At 39.1% G+C, this 16,669-nt stretch overlaps 2 protein-coding genes and 1 long non-coding RNA gene across 11 annotated transcripts; all 3 read right to left on the bottom strand.

Moving 5' to 3' along the window:
• Positions 1 to 376: 376 nt before the first annotated feature.
• csrp3 (cysteine and glycine-rich protein 3 (cardiac LIM protein)) lies at positions 377 to 8,239 on the bottom strand. Of its 4 annotated transcripts, none has more exons than XM_023818636.2 (7): positions 8,097 to 8,191; positions 7,688 to 7,783; positions 7,127 to 7,282; positions 6,112 to 6,283; positions 3,132 to 3,261; positions 2,535 to 2,628; positions 377 to 970 (listed from the first exon to the last, which is right to left on the bottom strand). In XM_023818636.2, the coding sequence occupies exons 3-7, from the start codon at positions 7,236 to 7,238 to the stop codon at positions 897 to 899; spliced, it is 582 nt and encodes a 193-aa protein (XP_023674404.1). In that variant the 5' UTR covers positions 7,239 to 7,282; positions 7,688 to 7,783; positions 8,097 to 8,191; the 3' UTR covers positions 377 to 896. The 4 variants fall into 4 exon arrangements, with proteins under 4 accessions (XP_023674404.1, XP_023674396.1, XP_023674388.1 ...); XM_023818628.2 differs by having other exon boundaries at positions 7,127 to 7,260; XM_023818620.2 differs by lacking the exon at positions 7,688 to 7,783 and having other exon boundaries at positions 8,097 to 8,239.
• LOC140593446 (uncharacterized) lies at positions 3,288 to 6,105 on the bottom strand. The gene is made up of 2 exons (XR_011993806.1): positions 5,028 to 6,105; positions 3,288 to 4,878 (listed from the first exon to the last, which is right to left on the bottom strand). It is a non-coding gene; the product is annotated as an uncharacterized lncRNA (long non-coding RNA).
• Positions 8,240 to 8,398: 159 nt separating the features above from the next.
• On the bottom strand, positions 8,399 to 16,391 carry e2f8 (E2F transcription factor 8). 6 transcript variants are annotated; one of them, XM_023818574.2, is made up of 14 exons: positions 16,274 to 16,391; positions 15,980 to 16,074; positions 14,802 to 14,891; positions 14,376 to 14,624; positions 13,940 to 14,093; positions 13,321 to 13,641; positions 13,036 to 13,197; positions 12,779 to 12,916; positions 12,411 to 12,687; positions 11,778 to 12,297; positions 11,325 to 11,609; positions 11,107 to 11,242; positions 10,537 to 10,895; positions 8,399 to 9,280 (listed from the first exon to the last, which is right to left on the bottom strand). In XM_023818574.2, the coding sequence occupies exons 3-14, from the start codon at positions 14,880 to 14,882 to the stop codon at positions 9,065 to 9,067; spliced, it is 2,898 nt and encodes a 965-aa protein (XP_023674342.2). In that variant the 5' UTR covers positions 14,883 to 14,891; positions 15,980 to 16,074; positions 16,274 to 16,391; the 3' UTR covers positions 8,399 to 9,064. The 6 variants fall into 6 exon arrangements, with proteins under 6 accessions (XP_023674342.2, XP_023674333.2, XP_023674374.2 ...); XM_023818565.2 differs by having other exon boundaries at positions 16,177 to 16,383; XM_023818606.2 differs by lacking the exon at positions 14,802 to 14,891.
• Between the last annotated feature and the right edge of the window lie 278 nt (positions 16,392 to 16,669).

Raw genomic sequence — 16,669 nt, 5'->3', positions numbered from 1 at the left:
GTGTCCATTTAAGTTTCCATCAAACTGAACATTATGATCAGTTTTCAGTGTTCTTTTAGCTAACAGGGCAAATAGTAATAATAGAACATATTTCAACTAAAGGCATTCATTTTACTGCCTGTACCATACATTTCTTTAAGGTATTTCTTAGTGTTACAGGGGGCAGCGTGTGGCTCAGTGGGCTAAGGCTGTGTACCTGTAATCACAAGGTCACTGGTTCAAACCCAGCCTCAGCACATCTGCAGGTCTTTGAGCAAGGCTCCTAACCCCCAGCTCCCTGGGTGCTGCTACAGGTGGCTGCCCTTTGTGGACTAAACTTACTCTGCAAAGAACAAGTAGAGGGAGGCATAAAAGACAATTTCCCCATAGGAATCAATGAAGTATCAATCTTTTTTTTTTATTTTTAATTCTCATGAAATGATTTCAAACCAGTTATATGTTGGACAGCTCTGTGTGAACATTCTTTCTGTTGAATTACATGACTGAATACAAACGTGTTTTGTACTGACATGCTTATTTTAATTATACACTTATTTACTGTGGCAGATTGAGTCAGATAAATAATGAATAGTAATGAATTCTGATAATAAGCATTAATGCATTTAGACAATAACATCTTTTCAGAATATGAAGTTGCCTTGCTAAGATTTTTTGTATATATGGTGAATATTAGTATAAACATTTCCATATATATTATTAAAAATATTTTGCTAAGCATCTGTCATTATGGCTGACCTTACAGGATGTATGTAGCCATACATATATGTGTAGGACACTTATATTTTCTGTAACTCAACCAATCTTAATATGCTGTACAACTACCTCCACTGTGTAATACTGAACTGTGTACAGTGCCATGTGAAAATCATCTTGGAGTCCAGAACACTTCTGAGCCTTCATTCTTGATCTTCCACCATTCCAAGATTCCCCAATCCCATTCCCTTTGGGCCAAAGTTTTTGGCGTAACAAACTGTAAAAAAAAAAAAGGAACATAATTTTTGCATTATGATGCTGACCAGATTTGATATCTGATGCTGCCCTTCTCTTTGCTATCACTGCTTCAATGGCATTGCTTCAATTTTGGTGCAGTTTGTCTCAAAAATAGATCTGGTCCACATCTTTATCCTTTCAATGTGTCTGTAAAGTTTAAGAAAAGGTCTGTCAAATACTTTTATAGTTACTGTGTTCACAAGACCCAGTGTCTTCTACAGCCTCACTTTTCTTACTTTGCTGTCACACAGCACTGGTACTTCATTTTTGGGGCAATTTGTGTCATGGTGTAGATCTTCATTCATATAATGTTTTTGCAAAAAAGTTTCAGCTGTTCATCTAAACAATGTGGCTGCAAAGTTTGAGAAAAGATTCTTCGAATTTGGGCTGGGCGATAAAATTATAATTATCATAATATAATTCCCCTTTATCAATATAACAAATACTCAATGAAAGTTCGATATAACGTAATACCCAACTTATTGCCTACAACACACTTTGCATCACAAGAAAAACACGTCATGTTCTCTGTGACTCAGGACTGGCAACGGAGCACAAGTGCAGACACAAACACAAATGGGAAATTTAGTGAACAAAAAAGAATGAGATGGGGCAGGCAGGCAGATGAAATGCACAGTCAAAACAACAGGGCAACTCTTTGGGAGAGCAAGTAAGTACACAGTGACTTGTCCAACACGGGGAATCCTGCGAAATCCAAAATGGAAGTCCACAGTAAAATTCAGTCCACGAGAAATCCACACAGTAATAATCCACAGAGAATTCAGAAGAACGCAAGTAGCAGTGTTTCCTTGGCACTGACTAAAATAACTGGTTCAACTTCTACTTCAGATTTGTCAAATATGAAATGCTCTTTGCTAAGTGTTTGTCACATTCTGATGATGAAGAATAGTTTAAAATCACAATGAACTATCTGGTTTCAACTTTCAGGAACAAAAATCAGCCTTTAAACTGGAAAGAAATAATGACGTGACATATATTGTGATAATTATCGATATTGACTAATACAACAATTTTATCACAATAGTGCCCAGCCCTACTTCAAATTATTTTTGAGTTGTGAAAACTGCCATTTTCTTTATCACTATGTGGCATCGCTTCAATTTCAGTGCAGTCTGTCTCAGAATTTGAGCTGGTCCAACTCTTCACCTTTTCTATGTTTCTGCAAAGGTTGATAAAGATGTGCCAAATACTTTTTGAGTTGTTGCAGTAATGGGATCAAGTGTCTGAAACATCATTTGCTCTTACTGTGGAGCACTGCTTCAATTTTGGTGCAATTTAGCTCAAATTTTGAACACTTCCAGTTCGTGACTCAGAGACTGTGGCTACAAAGTTTGAAAAAGTGCCATCAAATATTTTTTGAGTTATCTTGCTAATGAGTAAGAATTTGAGGTGGCGGACTGGTCCCAAAACCATATGTATTCCATGTTTGGTGAATATAATTAGACACCACCCAAGTCTAATTACAACCCATAATTCTTATCCTAATGTGCATTGATTTGATTGTGCATATATCTTTTCTGTACCTTTGCAGTAGAGCTCGCCATCCTTGTCTGTTACATTTGTGGACTCTAGACTCTTCCCACAGATTGCACAGCGGAAGCAGGTTTTGTGCCAGGGCTGCAAATACACATCACAATGGACTAGTAACATCTTTCGAACATCAAACCATTGATCAAGTATAACTGTAGATTTTCCCCCCAAAATTCCTGCCTTATTGTGGTATAGGAGTGAAGCCCATACTTAACCTGCATAATGAATGGAATCACATGATATTTCCTTGAGAGGGCAGCATGAGTGGGAGGTGCTTTTCGAGGGACACAGGTTTGAATCTTGCCTCTGAAAGTTTGTATGTTGTCCCCATCTTATGGGGGTTGCCTCCCACAATTCAAAGGCATGAACTTAGGCTAACTGATGTCCTTAAATTACTCCTAGTGTGTGCATGTACCCTGTGATCAACTGGCATCACATTCAGGGTGTGACCCCTACCTTCTGCTATCAGGGATAGGTTCCAAGTGACCCTATTTAGGGATAGGGGGGATATTTTCTTGATGGAAAAGTTACCCAAGGTCTAGACAAAATTCAAGGCAAAGGTTACAAAGTGAAATGGCCACTCTGTTTACCTTTCCAGCACTCATGACCTTCTCTGCTGCATAGACAGCCTTTGAACATCGGGGGCAGTGGTCTGATCCACCAAACTTCTGTGCAAACTTGTTGGGATTTGAACTTGCTGTAGGGTGATGAGGTTTGAATCTGAAAAAGAAAATACAGACACCATATAAATGGAATATGTTTATGTATAAAATGCTTCAGTTGTGTATTGCTACCATAATTTCTAAGACCACTCCTCCATCCCTGCTCTTTTCCTCTCAAAACAACATTATACATAAATAAAATACAATTAAACAAAAATCATCCAATATTCACCATCATATACTGGTTTATTTTATTTACTTTTAAAAACACAATCACAGAGTACAATGCTAGCTTGGAAATAGCTTCAGAAAAGACAAGATCTAATTATTTGATTTGGTTATGCTAATCATAAAAGTGATTTTCTGACATGCAAGCACACTCTACTACACAGCAAGCTCTAAACTGCTCAATCCGATGGATACTACAGATGTACGATTCCTATTTTCTTGGCTGATTCTTTTTTTTTTTTTGCAAGTGTGGAACCGGCCGATAGCAATTTTTGACAATTCCAATTTTCTTTCTAAGAACTATAATTGACAGCATATACAAACAGAAATCAACTTTTCTTCAATGCAAAATTTTATTTTCATAATAAAAGAAATTGCTAAATTTTACAATTTTCCCCCAAACTGCACAAAGTTGCAAGATCATCTCTCATTTAAACAAGTTTCAGAATCAAAGTGCTCTGTCACTGGAAAGAGATACAAATAACTGAAAATGCTGCTGTACACCCAACTTTACATTACAAAACAACAGCAGGTGCAACAGATTTAAATAACAAAACAAATGTCAGTTACTTATATAATTTTTACAGTATGTTTAAATTCACCAGATAATACGACATTGACCCCTTTCTCATTTTTTACTCATCTTAAAAAAGTCCATAGATTACAAGTAAAATTGAAGTGTACTTTACTCTTCCAAATAATAACAAGTACAGAGAGGGTGTTAGTTTGAGATTTCAGACATCCAAAGAAACTGTGGATTCCAGGGAAGATTCTGCAACGAAGATGACCTCTGACCTATGATGGACAAGTTGGTCATCGTGAAGTCAAGGTGCATGTGGATCACCTGCGGGCATTAAATGCTTCAAGCTCTGAGGAACATGCAGAAAGCACAAAGCAAGTAGATGCAGCTGCCGTTATTTCTCAGGAAATTCAACCAGCACGTTGCTATCCTGAAAGACAGCGGACAGCACCAAAAAGACTCAACCTCTAATTGTCAATGTAGATATAAGTAAGCAAGTTAAAGTGCTTATCCTTATGTTAATGTAGTTTGTAAGTGTTAAGTGCTTATTCTTATGTTAATGAAGTTGTAGGTGTTGAGTGTAATTTGAGCATTGCATAGAATGTTTTTTTTCCTTCTGGATATTTGAAATTAAAATTATGACATGTTTGTGGTTCATGATGACATTGTACTGGATAGCAATTTTATTTGAAACTGTAATCATAGGCTAATTGATTAAACATAAGTATTGATTCATTTTCATGACAATATTGTAGTGTTGATGCTTCCTATCAATGATCATATAATACTTATTTTGTCACCCTGGTCTATTTCATAGCACATAAGAAAAGCCACACAGAATTTGATTTTGTTTTGGTGTTTGTGGTTAGAAGTGCTTTTATTTTGAAAGTGCATAGAGCAGGGGTCTCCAACTCTGGTCCTGGAGAGCTACTATCCAGTAGGTTTTCTGTCCCACTTGGCTTCTGATGAGCCACACCTGTTCCTGGTATTTACCTGAGAACAGGTGTGGCTCATCAGAAGCCGGGTAGGATAGAAAACCTACTGGATGGTAGCTCTCCAGGATCGGAGTTGGAGACCCCTGGCATAGGTGTAAAAATGTAACATCTGTAGCCGTGAAATAATGCAGGCACTAGGCGGAAAGTTTAAAACTTTTTTTGGCCCTGATGGCCTTCCATACATTTTTAATGTCTTAAGATGTACAAATTTGACGTGTTGATTCAGAGGGTTTTGACCCCAGTGGTGTTTCATACGTTTTTTTATGTTTGTAGGCATGAAATAATGCCACGTCTAAGCAAATAGTTTAAGACGTTTTGGCCCTAATGGCCTTCCATAATGAACTTCCATGCTAACGACATGATAGCATGTGGCTGTGAGTGTGCACACAGCTGTGAGGTTATTGCCTGTGACGTATGGTGCATGCGTTAAACAGATCAGTTTGGTATCGGAAATACATGAATCTACCAGCCTGTTTCCGGTCCAGGCCGAGCATGCTGATAATGGGCTGATTCCAGTCTGTGACCGGTGGATCGGTGCATCTCTAGTTTGAACCAGAATAAGTGTGGTCATCATATAGGTATCCTGTGGTTAGTTCTTCATAGAAGCTCAAGCAAGGTACACAGGTATAATGTAGATTGCAGTTTTTATGTTGTTTATGAGTTCTTATCATCGTCAGCTTTATATGTATCAGGTTTGACTTGTAGAAAAAAAAAGCAGGCATACTCAGACGTGCCACAAATTATTTCTCTTCCTTTGTTTTTCACCTGGACTTCTTTAAAACATCACTGAGCTCATGAAATTGAAGGGGGAAAAGGACTGTTCTGAAGAGAGTTGCTACCCATCCTGTATATCCAATCGCATGATTTCCCTGACCAGCAAATTTTATTGACAGGACGCCCCCCCCCCTTTAAGAACAGGATGTTTAAGCACCATGGCACCCTAGTTACAGTATGTGCTAGTAATGTGTTATATTTCAAATAAACAGACAATATAACCAATGAAAACTAGAACTCTTACATACAGCTTTTTACATCTCTTACCCTGATGAGTGGCTGACATGAAAATTTGATCAGGTTAGCAGTGGTTTTTGTGATTAAATACTGAATGATAAAATGGGGCTATTTGTGATTAAATACTGAATGATAAAAAACAGATGACACATACTGTTGTGGCTGGATCCCCAGGCTCTCCGTAGGTGGATCAGAGCTCAATGCCCCAGCTCCCTGGCCATATCCATAGCCTTTGGGTCCATATTTCTTCCCATAACATGTTTTGCAGTAGATTTCTGACTCATGGGCAGCCACTGTTGTGCTGTCAAGACCTTTCCTGCAAGCCACTGAAATGCATAAGAAGAAGGGAGTATTTCACTGGTAGTACTGGCTGTTTAAAGGTTTTGCTAAGTCCAAAATTAGATTATTTGTCTGTTAGATAAGGTTTGACTTTATGTTAAGTTTTTTGTCAAACCTTCTTATGTTTTCCCAAAGGGTATTATTTAGTCTCTTGGTTTGTCTAAGTAGCAGCAGAAATTGTCCTCATCTTTTTAAAAAATCTGACATAGACAAGTCATAGGTGGTCACTAGTGCTCTGCAATCCTACAGAAAGAGAAAGTGTAATCCAATATCAGTCAGGTGCCCCAGGGAATCTGGGTTTAGAGCAGAATTATTACACTTTCCATACCACTCAATACATCAGCTAACACATCTCCAAATGCCGAAAGGTGCATAACCCTGTACACTTGTGGTAGGAGGGAAAATGGAGCATCTGAGACATGCCATAACAGCTGAAGTAGTCAGTTACACAAGTGTTAGGCTCCCGATGGCATCATCTACACATCAACACTGCTGAATTCCTCTCCAGCTTCCTAAGAGTGAGATACTATTTAAAACAGGATATCTCTTCAGTAGGATTTTTTAGACACATCACATTTTTATAACATGGTGTGCGTAAGCCTTCGGATTGTTGGTATTACTTCATCATGAAACAATGCTGCTTATATCATGTCAGTTGTTTTGAAAACGGCGCCATCAAGCCAATTACAGTACAACATGATTTTTGGTAATGGCTTGACTTGTGACCTTCAGACAATATATATGTATAAATGGATAACATACAATTTGAGTATAAGTTCCCTCCATGAGATACTCGTCGTCACACTCATAGCAGTGTGCTGCTCACTCACTGCAGATGAAGCAGGTCTTATGGAAGCTTCTGGCATTGCACTGAATCTCCTCAGCATGGTACACGGTTTTCCCACAGGCTGCACATTTGGCCCCTCCACCCCAGTTTGGCATCGTCGCCAAGAATTGAGATAGACTGCCCCAGGGAGATGAAGAAGCTGTAGGTTGGCATGAATAGTATAACTATCTTTTATAAATTGATCATTTCTATGGCTGCTTAATGTGCTTTGAATTGCTGGTTGTTGTACTAGTAATTTGCTTTTGCATTATAAAATTCTTCTATTTAATGCACCAAAATTCAGATTCTAATACATAATGTAACTCTCTTCTTTCATCTGTACACTGTGGTCTATAATGTGAATTTCAGAGTTTTTTTCCTGTGTGCTACTGAACAAATTACAATTAATTACACTGTTGTGAAAACCCTTCACAGAACATGTGATGTGAGCAAAATAGGACCCTGAAGGACAGATAATCTATCAGGTGACAGTTCAGTCTTCTCACATTAAGCAATCTCACAGCCCTGGAATGTGAAGATAAGAGTCCTGGAATAGTGCCTTTACCAAGTCTGCTGGTGAATGCACACCAGCTCAGCTTTCAAACTGCCCGGACAAGACCACTGAACATGCACTTTCTAAACAATCGTTGATGAGAAAAACCTCAAAGAAAGAAACATAAATCAGAAAGTAGAGAGTAATTATGTCATCTGAATGCCTATTTTTCAAAACACTTAGCAAAATTCACTATAACAAGAATTTCACTACAGGTTACCCTTATAATACAATAACACACTGACTTTCAAACAAAGAAAATCAATTTTCTTATTTTCAAAGTCACAACCTCCCCACCCCTTTCTCTTTAACAAAACAATTAGGGTACATATTTACTTGGGATTGTATTCATACTTCTGAGTAATATTATGTTTATCATATAACCAAATAATTTTAAAATCAAGATAAGGGATATACCTACCGACAAGCTAGTAGAAGTATTTGCTGGTCTGCTCTCTGTGCTTAGAATGATTTCAAACTGAGACCTTAAATACTGGCCATCTTTCGTTCACAGCTAAGGGTACCAGAGCAGCAGCGATGTCCAAATTAGACCACTTTCCCAAAATAACTTGTGATAAAGACCCATGCTGGTATGTAATCCAAAGACACCCCACCATAAAGTGGATTTTGATTCCATTTAATTTTTGGCAGACACTAATTTAGAGAATAATTTATTTGTGTTACTATAATTTACTCTAAAACTGCATGGTTTAAAACAGGAACTCAAAACATACATCCATTTTTATTATACAATTCAGCCTTCTTCAGTTCTTCTGTAAAACATGCAGATTCCAAAATGATTCATCCATCAACTCATTCACACATACAACATACAGGTCCTGCACTCCCCAGACACCTTTTTATGGCACTTAAACATTAAATAGAGGAATTTAGCTTTCCTCTTATCTAGAATACTTAACTCTTGTCATTTTCAAAAATAAAACATTTTCAATTTCAGTCTACAAATTACATATAGTTTACCCACCAAACCCAATTACACTTTAACCAATTTCAAGTGTTATTTGTGTTCTTTAGTTTACTTATGTACTGACTTACAGACCAGAGTCAGTTCCTGGATTTAGTGGTGCCCTTAGATACATAGAGTACCTCAGTAAATTGCATGAGGATCCCAGCTGTCATTTCACAAAGCCCTTTATTTTTGGCACCTTACTCATAACTGATTGATATATATTTGGAACTGAGGGTCATTATATGAAACACTCTAATCTCGTTTATGCGATCAGCATGCTCAATGAAGTTGCAAGCTGTCCTGCAGTGTGTTGATGTCCAAATGATAAATGTCTGGGACCTTTCAATGGAAAAATTACAGCACAGGCAATATACTGGTCAAACAATACAGGGACACAGCTCTTAATGCACAGTGACTCATCAGCAAAAGTCATTTAGCAGCATAAGGTTCTCTGGGCCACCTCTACAGTTGTCCTCGGTGGCAATGTCAAGTTTCCGCTGTGGGATGTAAACATTCCTGGAGCCCGTGTTGCTCGAGGAGGTCACCACCGTGGCAAGGGGGGAGAGGGTAGATACTGGGGTATGGAAAAAGCTGTGGTGGATGGGCTGGGTTCCCTTGGGAGTTGCTATCAGAGGCTATAAAGGAAAAAGAAAAAGGACCTGTCACCAAATAGAAAGAATGCACACGCACACACACACGCGCACACACACACAGTAAAAAGACATTACCTATATGTTATTAAACAAACTGTGACTATGGTACAGAACCAAATCCCATAAAGAATCCCATAACCTTCAGAAAAACTACTAAACACATATTTATAGAATATACAACATATCCATACATGAATACGCTGCATGGGTGATTGATTCCCCTGAATGCACAGGTATACATCCGTGATAAGAAATTCATTGGTGTATTACTACCAATGTATCAGAAGGAAAGTGATATAAGCAGATGTCCATTAGAGGGCGCTAGGCCATTTGGTTTTCAAGGCAACAAAACAATTCTACCATGCAAGCTGAGAACCCCTTAGGTGAGACTAGCATGACCATATTTTTATTTTATATACATAATAAAACAAAATGGTGGTGGGCAATAATAATAATAATAAAAAAAGAAAGATAATAAATATCTATCTAATGGCGCTTTTCCACTGCCACCAAGAAGAATTGAGCCATACCTGAGCAAAGTGTCAGTTTTCCAATGTAAATTATTTGAGCTGTACCCGTACTAACGTGGCCCGACTTACTGGTAGGGATGAAAGTGTGACCAAACCAAGCTGGTTGCATCACCACTATCTCAAAATGCAAGGAGACACTAGCGTTCTCTATCTGAAGTCAAAAAAGGGCGTATTCTATATATTGTTCATTAGCAGTAGTATTGCACATCTGCTTATATTGCTGCATTCCCAATAGTTTCCAACCACTACTTAAAAATTACTACAGAGCAGCTCAATGCAATTGATTCGAAATACAAATGAACACAAGCAAATTGTAATTTCACTAGCATTTGATGGTAAAATTGACCGACTTGCTAGCAGGAATTACCACGTAATACATTGATGTACATCATGTGAAGTCAATAGGTTTCCCTTTGTTTTTACGTTGGTCGCTCTCCAAACCTGTCAACACCTTTAGCGAGCTGAAAATGCACTGCAACTTTTCTTGGTATGGTTTGGTTGCTGTATATCACAGGAAATACCACCTTCTATATAGAGGTCAGGATGTGAGTTTTACTTTCATGGTCTTCAAATACTGTCCATGAAAATATTAGAATATTTCTCCAAAACACATTATTTATAATGTGTTCTGGAGCATCGTCTCTAGGAACATTTGGCTAATGTGTTAATTGAACGGTTTTAATTGAAATCGCAGTGTTTGTGCGTCACCTGCTGTAAGTTGAACAGGGCGAGGGGCTGTCCGGTCTGCTGCTGGAGGGGCACAGGTGACATGGGCTTGACAAAGATCATGCCTCTCTGCTGGAAGCCAAGCTGGGCAGGGCTGCCATTCATTTGCTCAGACGGCGCGGAGGCAGAAGGCCTGCCTGGGCTGCCACTGCGAATGAGGCCCATGTTTTGCAGAGTGAAATTAAGGATGGCAGGGCTGGGGCTATGAAGTCTCTGGCTAGGTACTGGAGAAGGGCCCGGCTGACTCAGCACTGAGAAGGGAGAGACTGGCACAGCAGATGAAGCCAGTTTGAGGGAGAAGCTGTTGGGGGTAAACTCCTGGGCACCAGCTGGCAAGGACCCTATGGAGAATGAGGCAAATAATGAATAACTACAGTACATTTCATTAGATCTGACAATGTGCAATTGCACTTAATTCTAATCAAACTAATTTACCAGCCAAATAAAGTTTTTTTTTTTTTTTTTTAAATGTTTATTTTAAACTCATTTTACCATGTGATTAATATTTAGACAATGTTTATGCAGCCATTCTGGCTCCAGAACAGGTCACACCTGCCGTAGGTGTGTGGAACACAGTGTGATTGGAGGCTGCAGCATTTGCACTCTCAGCACCAGGCATCCGAGAGTCTTGGAGGTTAGTGAGCGATGGCTGGGAGATGGGGATGAGATACCCAGTTGGGATGAGAGCCTGGGGGACAGAAAGGATGCATAATCAGCTGCCTGGGCACCACAGCAAAGTAACAAACCATGCTCATGCAACTGGACCTCACCTCAGCAGGTAAATGTCCAGAGGAGAGGAGGACCTCTTGCAAGGGTATAGCTCGGAGAGGGGTGACACCTCCCTCACTGATGCAGGGGGAGAGTTTCTCTTCCTTTTCCAGGAACCTCTCCACACTCTGGTCCAGCTTCTCCGCTGCTGTGTTCTCGGGTGTATTTATGAATTCTGGATCGAGGTGAAGAGCCCGGGGAGAGGGTCTGTTTGACACCAGGCTCCTGCGTGCCTTCAGGCGTGCCTGTATAATGTCACCCAGCTCTGGTCCATAGGGTGAGGGCGACTAGAAAGGCAGAACATAAAGGATGCTCAGTGTGCTGTAGCTGGGAATACATCACTCAGGACTTTCAAGTGAAAAGGACAAGTCTTTACATCAAGTTACTTATTTTAATGCTGGTGGCCTGATATTGCTATAGTAATACTTCCAAAATAATAAATAACAACAATATACCCTAGAACTGTTCGGCATCTTCATGACTTTAGACGGGCTCTTCTCAGAGATCTGGTCACAGGAGATTCGTTTCATTGAGGCAGGACTTGAGGGGGAGCAGGCAGAATTATTCTGCAGCAGACTGTGTTCCTGCATCTGAGAGAGACTTATGTCTTTTGTAGCAGACTTCCCAGGTGATGTGCTTTCCTCTGTGGCTTTTCCCGAACTCCCTCCAGTCTTGTCCTCGAATGTCATTGAACGCACAGCCAAGCTAGATGGGTGTGGCCTGACTGAAGGATGAACGTATAGGGTATAGGGCCTGCTTATCTGGTGCTGGGGTAGAAGGACATGGATAAGAGCAGGCTGCTGGGAGGGGGTAAATGGCATTGTTCCTGATGTTGAAGCTGGCAGCTGTATTTCAGGAGTACGGTTGGTATTTTGTTCAATATTTAATGCTGGTTCGTTATTTTTCCTACCAATTTCTGCTTGCTCTAGACTATTTACTACTGCAGGAGCCACTTTGGGGTTTATTTTGCTTTTTCTGAAAGAAAAATAGTAAATATGTAACCAGTTGTTTTTCCTTTTTTAAATAAATCAAACAGTTTTGATGCTACAGAACAAGTACCGTTTTTAGGGTAAAGCAATCAGACTTACTTTGACTGTTCATCCAGTTGTATTTTACAGATGGCTGCTAGCTGAGCCATTTTACTTGGGACAAATTCAGTTATTTTAGCAGGACTGGAAGGCGCAGAGTTGATCTTCCTGCGGTCATCTTGTATACTTTTTGCCAACTTAATCAAAGATGGGTGACGAGTAAAACTGTGCTTTACTGTGTTGGAGGGGAAGAGATTTTTAGCACAGTTCTGTACGGAACACCTTGACTCCAAAGTCCCTGTTGCAGTGGATGGTGCAGTCAATGAAGCATCAGCATCTTTTGAAGAAATTAAACAAACAAATAAGGATAGATAATGACAGGAGGTTAACTGAAGATCTTTTGCTGAGTCACTAAGATGTGAACCCACCATTAGTGCTTGCAAAGTCCTCTGGGCCTGTCCATTTGAAAGCTGGTTTCCTTCCTCTATCCTCTGTAACATGAACTTTCTTAATGAGCTCCAGGCTGCTCAGCACGTTTGCAATATCATACAATCTACGGATCTTTGCTGTAAAATAATGCAACTAAGCGTCAGGGAGACCGTTGATCAACATGCACGTTCAAAAATACATTGAAGATTTTAGGTTACATGTCAGTGAGAGGCAATCTGCTCTGCTTGTTACTCACTCTTAAATTTGCTCTTGTCTAGGTCAATGACTTGGTCTTCTCCAATGAGAATTTTTGCTGCAACCTCAAGGCTCACTATTCGTGGTGTGGCGACAAGAAACAGCATAACAAACTTCTGGCTCATCACCCTCAAGGATTTGTCCTTCCGGCTATTAACAGAAGCTGGGACAAAAAAAACCCACAATAGCTCTGTATGATTAAGGGTTTCAATCATGTATATCACAATATCTATACGCATTTTTCCACATCAAGTATTAAAAATTCAGTGTATAACCTTGAGCTCACCTGCTCGGAATTCCACACCTGGAAGCTCCACAAAGTACATTTCTTTTTGCCCAAGTTCACTCTCTGTGTCTCCAGGTTTGCTCATGTCCTCATTCTCTTTCTCGTCACCATCAAAGTCAAACTCTCTTTCATAGCTTCTCTGCTTAATCTGCTCCATCTGCTCACCATATTTGTACTCTTCTCCTACTTTCCTGAGTGTGGCTAGGGTCTGTGGAAGGTTGACTCTGCCGTGCCACATATAGCGGTTCTTAGCTAGCCTGCCAACCATGTGCAAGCTCTCCAGGACGTTCATGATATCATAGATGCGTCGTCTTTCCACATCTATGGAACAAACACAAATATTCATTGAGGGCAGAAAAATATCCAACTCATTACAGGAGGAAATTTTTTTTAAATAAAAATTACCTGTGTACAGAATAAGCTTGCAGGTATTCTTGAGATTTAATGGAATTGAAATTGTTTAAATCTTAACTTAAAGATTTTGTGCCATTTGTTTAACAAAATAAAGTTACAAATATTGAATATCTTTGTGATCTGGGCTTCTAAAGTTCACGACTGATGTCAGAATGTCTAGATGTTCACAAACAAGAAAGCATTTTAAAGGAAAAATAAAACTCACTAAGTTCTACTGCTACATCATCAAGACAGATGTCATTGTTCAGAGCAGGGTTAGGATAGTCTGGGTAACGTGCCAGGAATTTATGGCAGAGTAAACCCAGGCTCTTTTCTTTCCGACTTATTTGAAGTTTCTCTGATTCATCAAATGAGGGCTCCTGTCAGCAAAAGAATAGAAAAACAAACAAATAATTATAATTACATTTGCAATAGTGAGTACTCAAAAAATAAAAAAAATCTGTGGAGGAACATTCATTGCAATGACTAAGTGTGCAAGTCCTAACAACCCAGACTTGCTTAACACCGCAGAAACAAAAAATATCGAAGCAATTAAATTTAGTTTAACTGGGAAAAAGCAGAATAGTTATAGCTTATAGGAAGTGCATTGGCTGAATCACAGTAAAACAGTATTTTCTGATATGTTCATGTTATAATATTACCTGAGAAGCATCAATGGGCTCTGTGATTACACTGTTATCCAGACCCAGCTCCTTCTCTCTGTTCCTGATCTCTGGACTGGCAGCACTGATGAGCATTTTGAGGTTGGAAGTGGGGGTCCAGGGTTCAGTTACAGGATTGTTCTTTCCCTTTGTGGGTGTTGTCAGAGATCCCATGGTCTCCTGAAAATCTACTGAAGATATGTTCCCTGGTATTTTCATTAAAACGTCTGGTTCCAGGAAAGCATTATCCTGTTTGAGAAAATAAATTTCCATAACTGACATGTTTCCTAAAGAGATCACAATAGGTACTAAGTACAATCTAGGAATAAGTTGGATGCTTACAAGCGTTACTGTACACTTCAAATTAAATTACACTCACAACTACATTATATTTTGTGAGTCCTAACGAAGTACAGACAATCTAACCTTTTCATCCACGGAAGTCAGGCCGCAAGAAGAGTTGATTTTGGATTTTTTCGAATTTTGTAAATCCAGCAACACATTCATCACTCCCAACTAATTAACAAAAATTAAAAGAACGCTGATAAAATAACACCTAACATGCAGTTTAGCATAATTCCGCATACTGTGCTAAACAGTCGATCTGAAACCTCTTTGGTCCAAGGAAAGACTTTTGTAGATCAAATATCCCAAAACTCAACCTTGCTAATAATATCATGTATAGCCAGAAGGCATCTATGAATTTATGCCGACCCCGCGACTACATTGACTGGCGTTTACGTTGTCGAATTAGAGAGCCGCACAAACCGAAGGACACGCCCTGCATTGATCGTCGACCAATAGAAATTAAGCGGGAGTTAGTTCCAGGGCAAGTCGGACTGTCCCGCGCAGGTAGATATTTTTTTAAATCTTGGCGCGGAATTTCCTAGAGTAATTCTAATGACATAACCCGGAAATATGAAACGCTTAGAAAAAAACTTACAGTATGCACTTTAATACAATGCAGAAGAAAGGGGAATTAAAACTATTGTCTCCGTCGATGACGTACATTTATTTCAATCGTTTGTAATGTATTTCGGCAATTTTCTACAACTTTTATGTAGTGCTGGAGCCTCTCGCACCCCAAGCGAGACTAGACAGTAATAGACACCCACGTTACGATATTTAATAATAAACTGTAAGATGTCTATAAGTTTAGCTAGGCTTAATTGCCTTTCGGTGAAAATAAAACACGTTGCAACTCTGTAGCTATTTAAAACAAACATGCAAAGACAACCTAGCGAGTATATCGTTTTAACCACAACGCCCGCCATTAAAGTATCTTCAGCTACAAGCGTCTACATATTGTATCCATTCACCTCACTGTACTTCACACGCGTTTAACCACAACGCACATTCTATAATAATAATAATGCTGCCACGGTGCCTCAATTCAAAGATTGCTTAGAAAAGCAAGTATCAACTCATAACGTGGCTACGTAGTGTTGCCTTACGAGATTACAGTAGGCAGTTTAACTTTATATTTGCCAATGCAGAGCAACTCTAAAATATTAAGTGAGCTCCAACATCAGAATGTATGCAATCACAATGTGGACAATTCTCAAGCCAGGAAGAAAAATTAAAATAAGAATATAAAAACTTACCAAGCACCAATTTCAAACAGATAAGTAAATTGGGAATCTATTCCAGTCGCTATGGCAGATCGGATATTTGCTGTCCATGGAAAATGAGCTAAACCCTTTAAAAAATCAATCGCACCTCATAAAAATACTATCGGGCAAGGTTTTAACTTAAACTAGAACAAGAAATAAGTTAAAATAATTCTAACAGCTAATTTTACCTCCAGTAATCACAAAAACTACAAACACCATTGTATTTAAACTAAGTTTTGCCTACATCGACTTAACTAGTTCTACATTTGTACGACAAATAATTACAAGTTTAGCGGTAGAGCCCCATTTATAATCCAAGAGTTAATCATCCTAGTTTAAAAGAATGAAACAGTATAGGGACGATTTATCCCGCCTGACGTAGTTTCTTTAAAAAAAAAAAAAAAAAAAAAGTATACTGCGCGCTTCATCCCGCGCCGGCTTCACCTTTCCTCCAGCCAATCACAGTCAGTGTTGAACGCGAATGGGGGCGGAGTCAAATAAACCTCAAAGAGGTCAGGGCCAGGTAAATGGGGACTACCCTGTAATACCTGTACAGTATATATATCTTATTGTTTTTCATCCTTGTATCTCTGTATAGGATAAGATAGTTTCTTAAAGCCTGACGACTACCGTAATGTAATAATTATTAACATTTCATTTAATTGACTCCAAGGTACTTTT

The sequence above is a fragment of the Paramormyrops kingsleyae genome, chromosome 11 (assembly GCF_048594095.1).
Source record: "Paramormyrops kingsleyae isolate MSU_618 chromosome 11, PKINGS_0.4, whole genome shotgun sequence".
In the NCBI taxonomy this organism is placed as follows: domain Eukaryota; kingdom Metazoa; phylum Chordata; class Actinopteri; order Osteoglossiformes; family Mormyridae; genus Paramormyrops; species Paramormyrops kingsleyae.
This window is presented reverse-complemented; position numbering and strand designations above follow the sequence as displayed.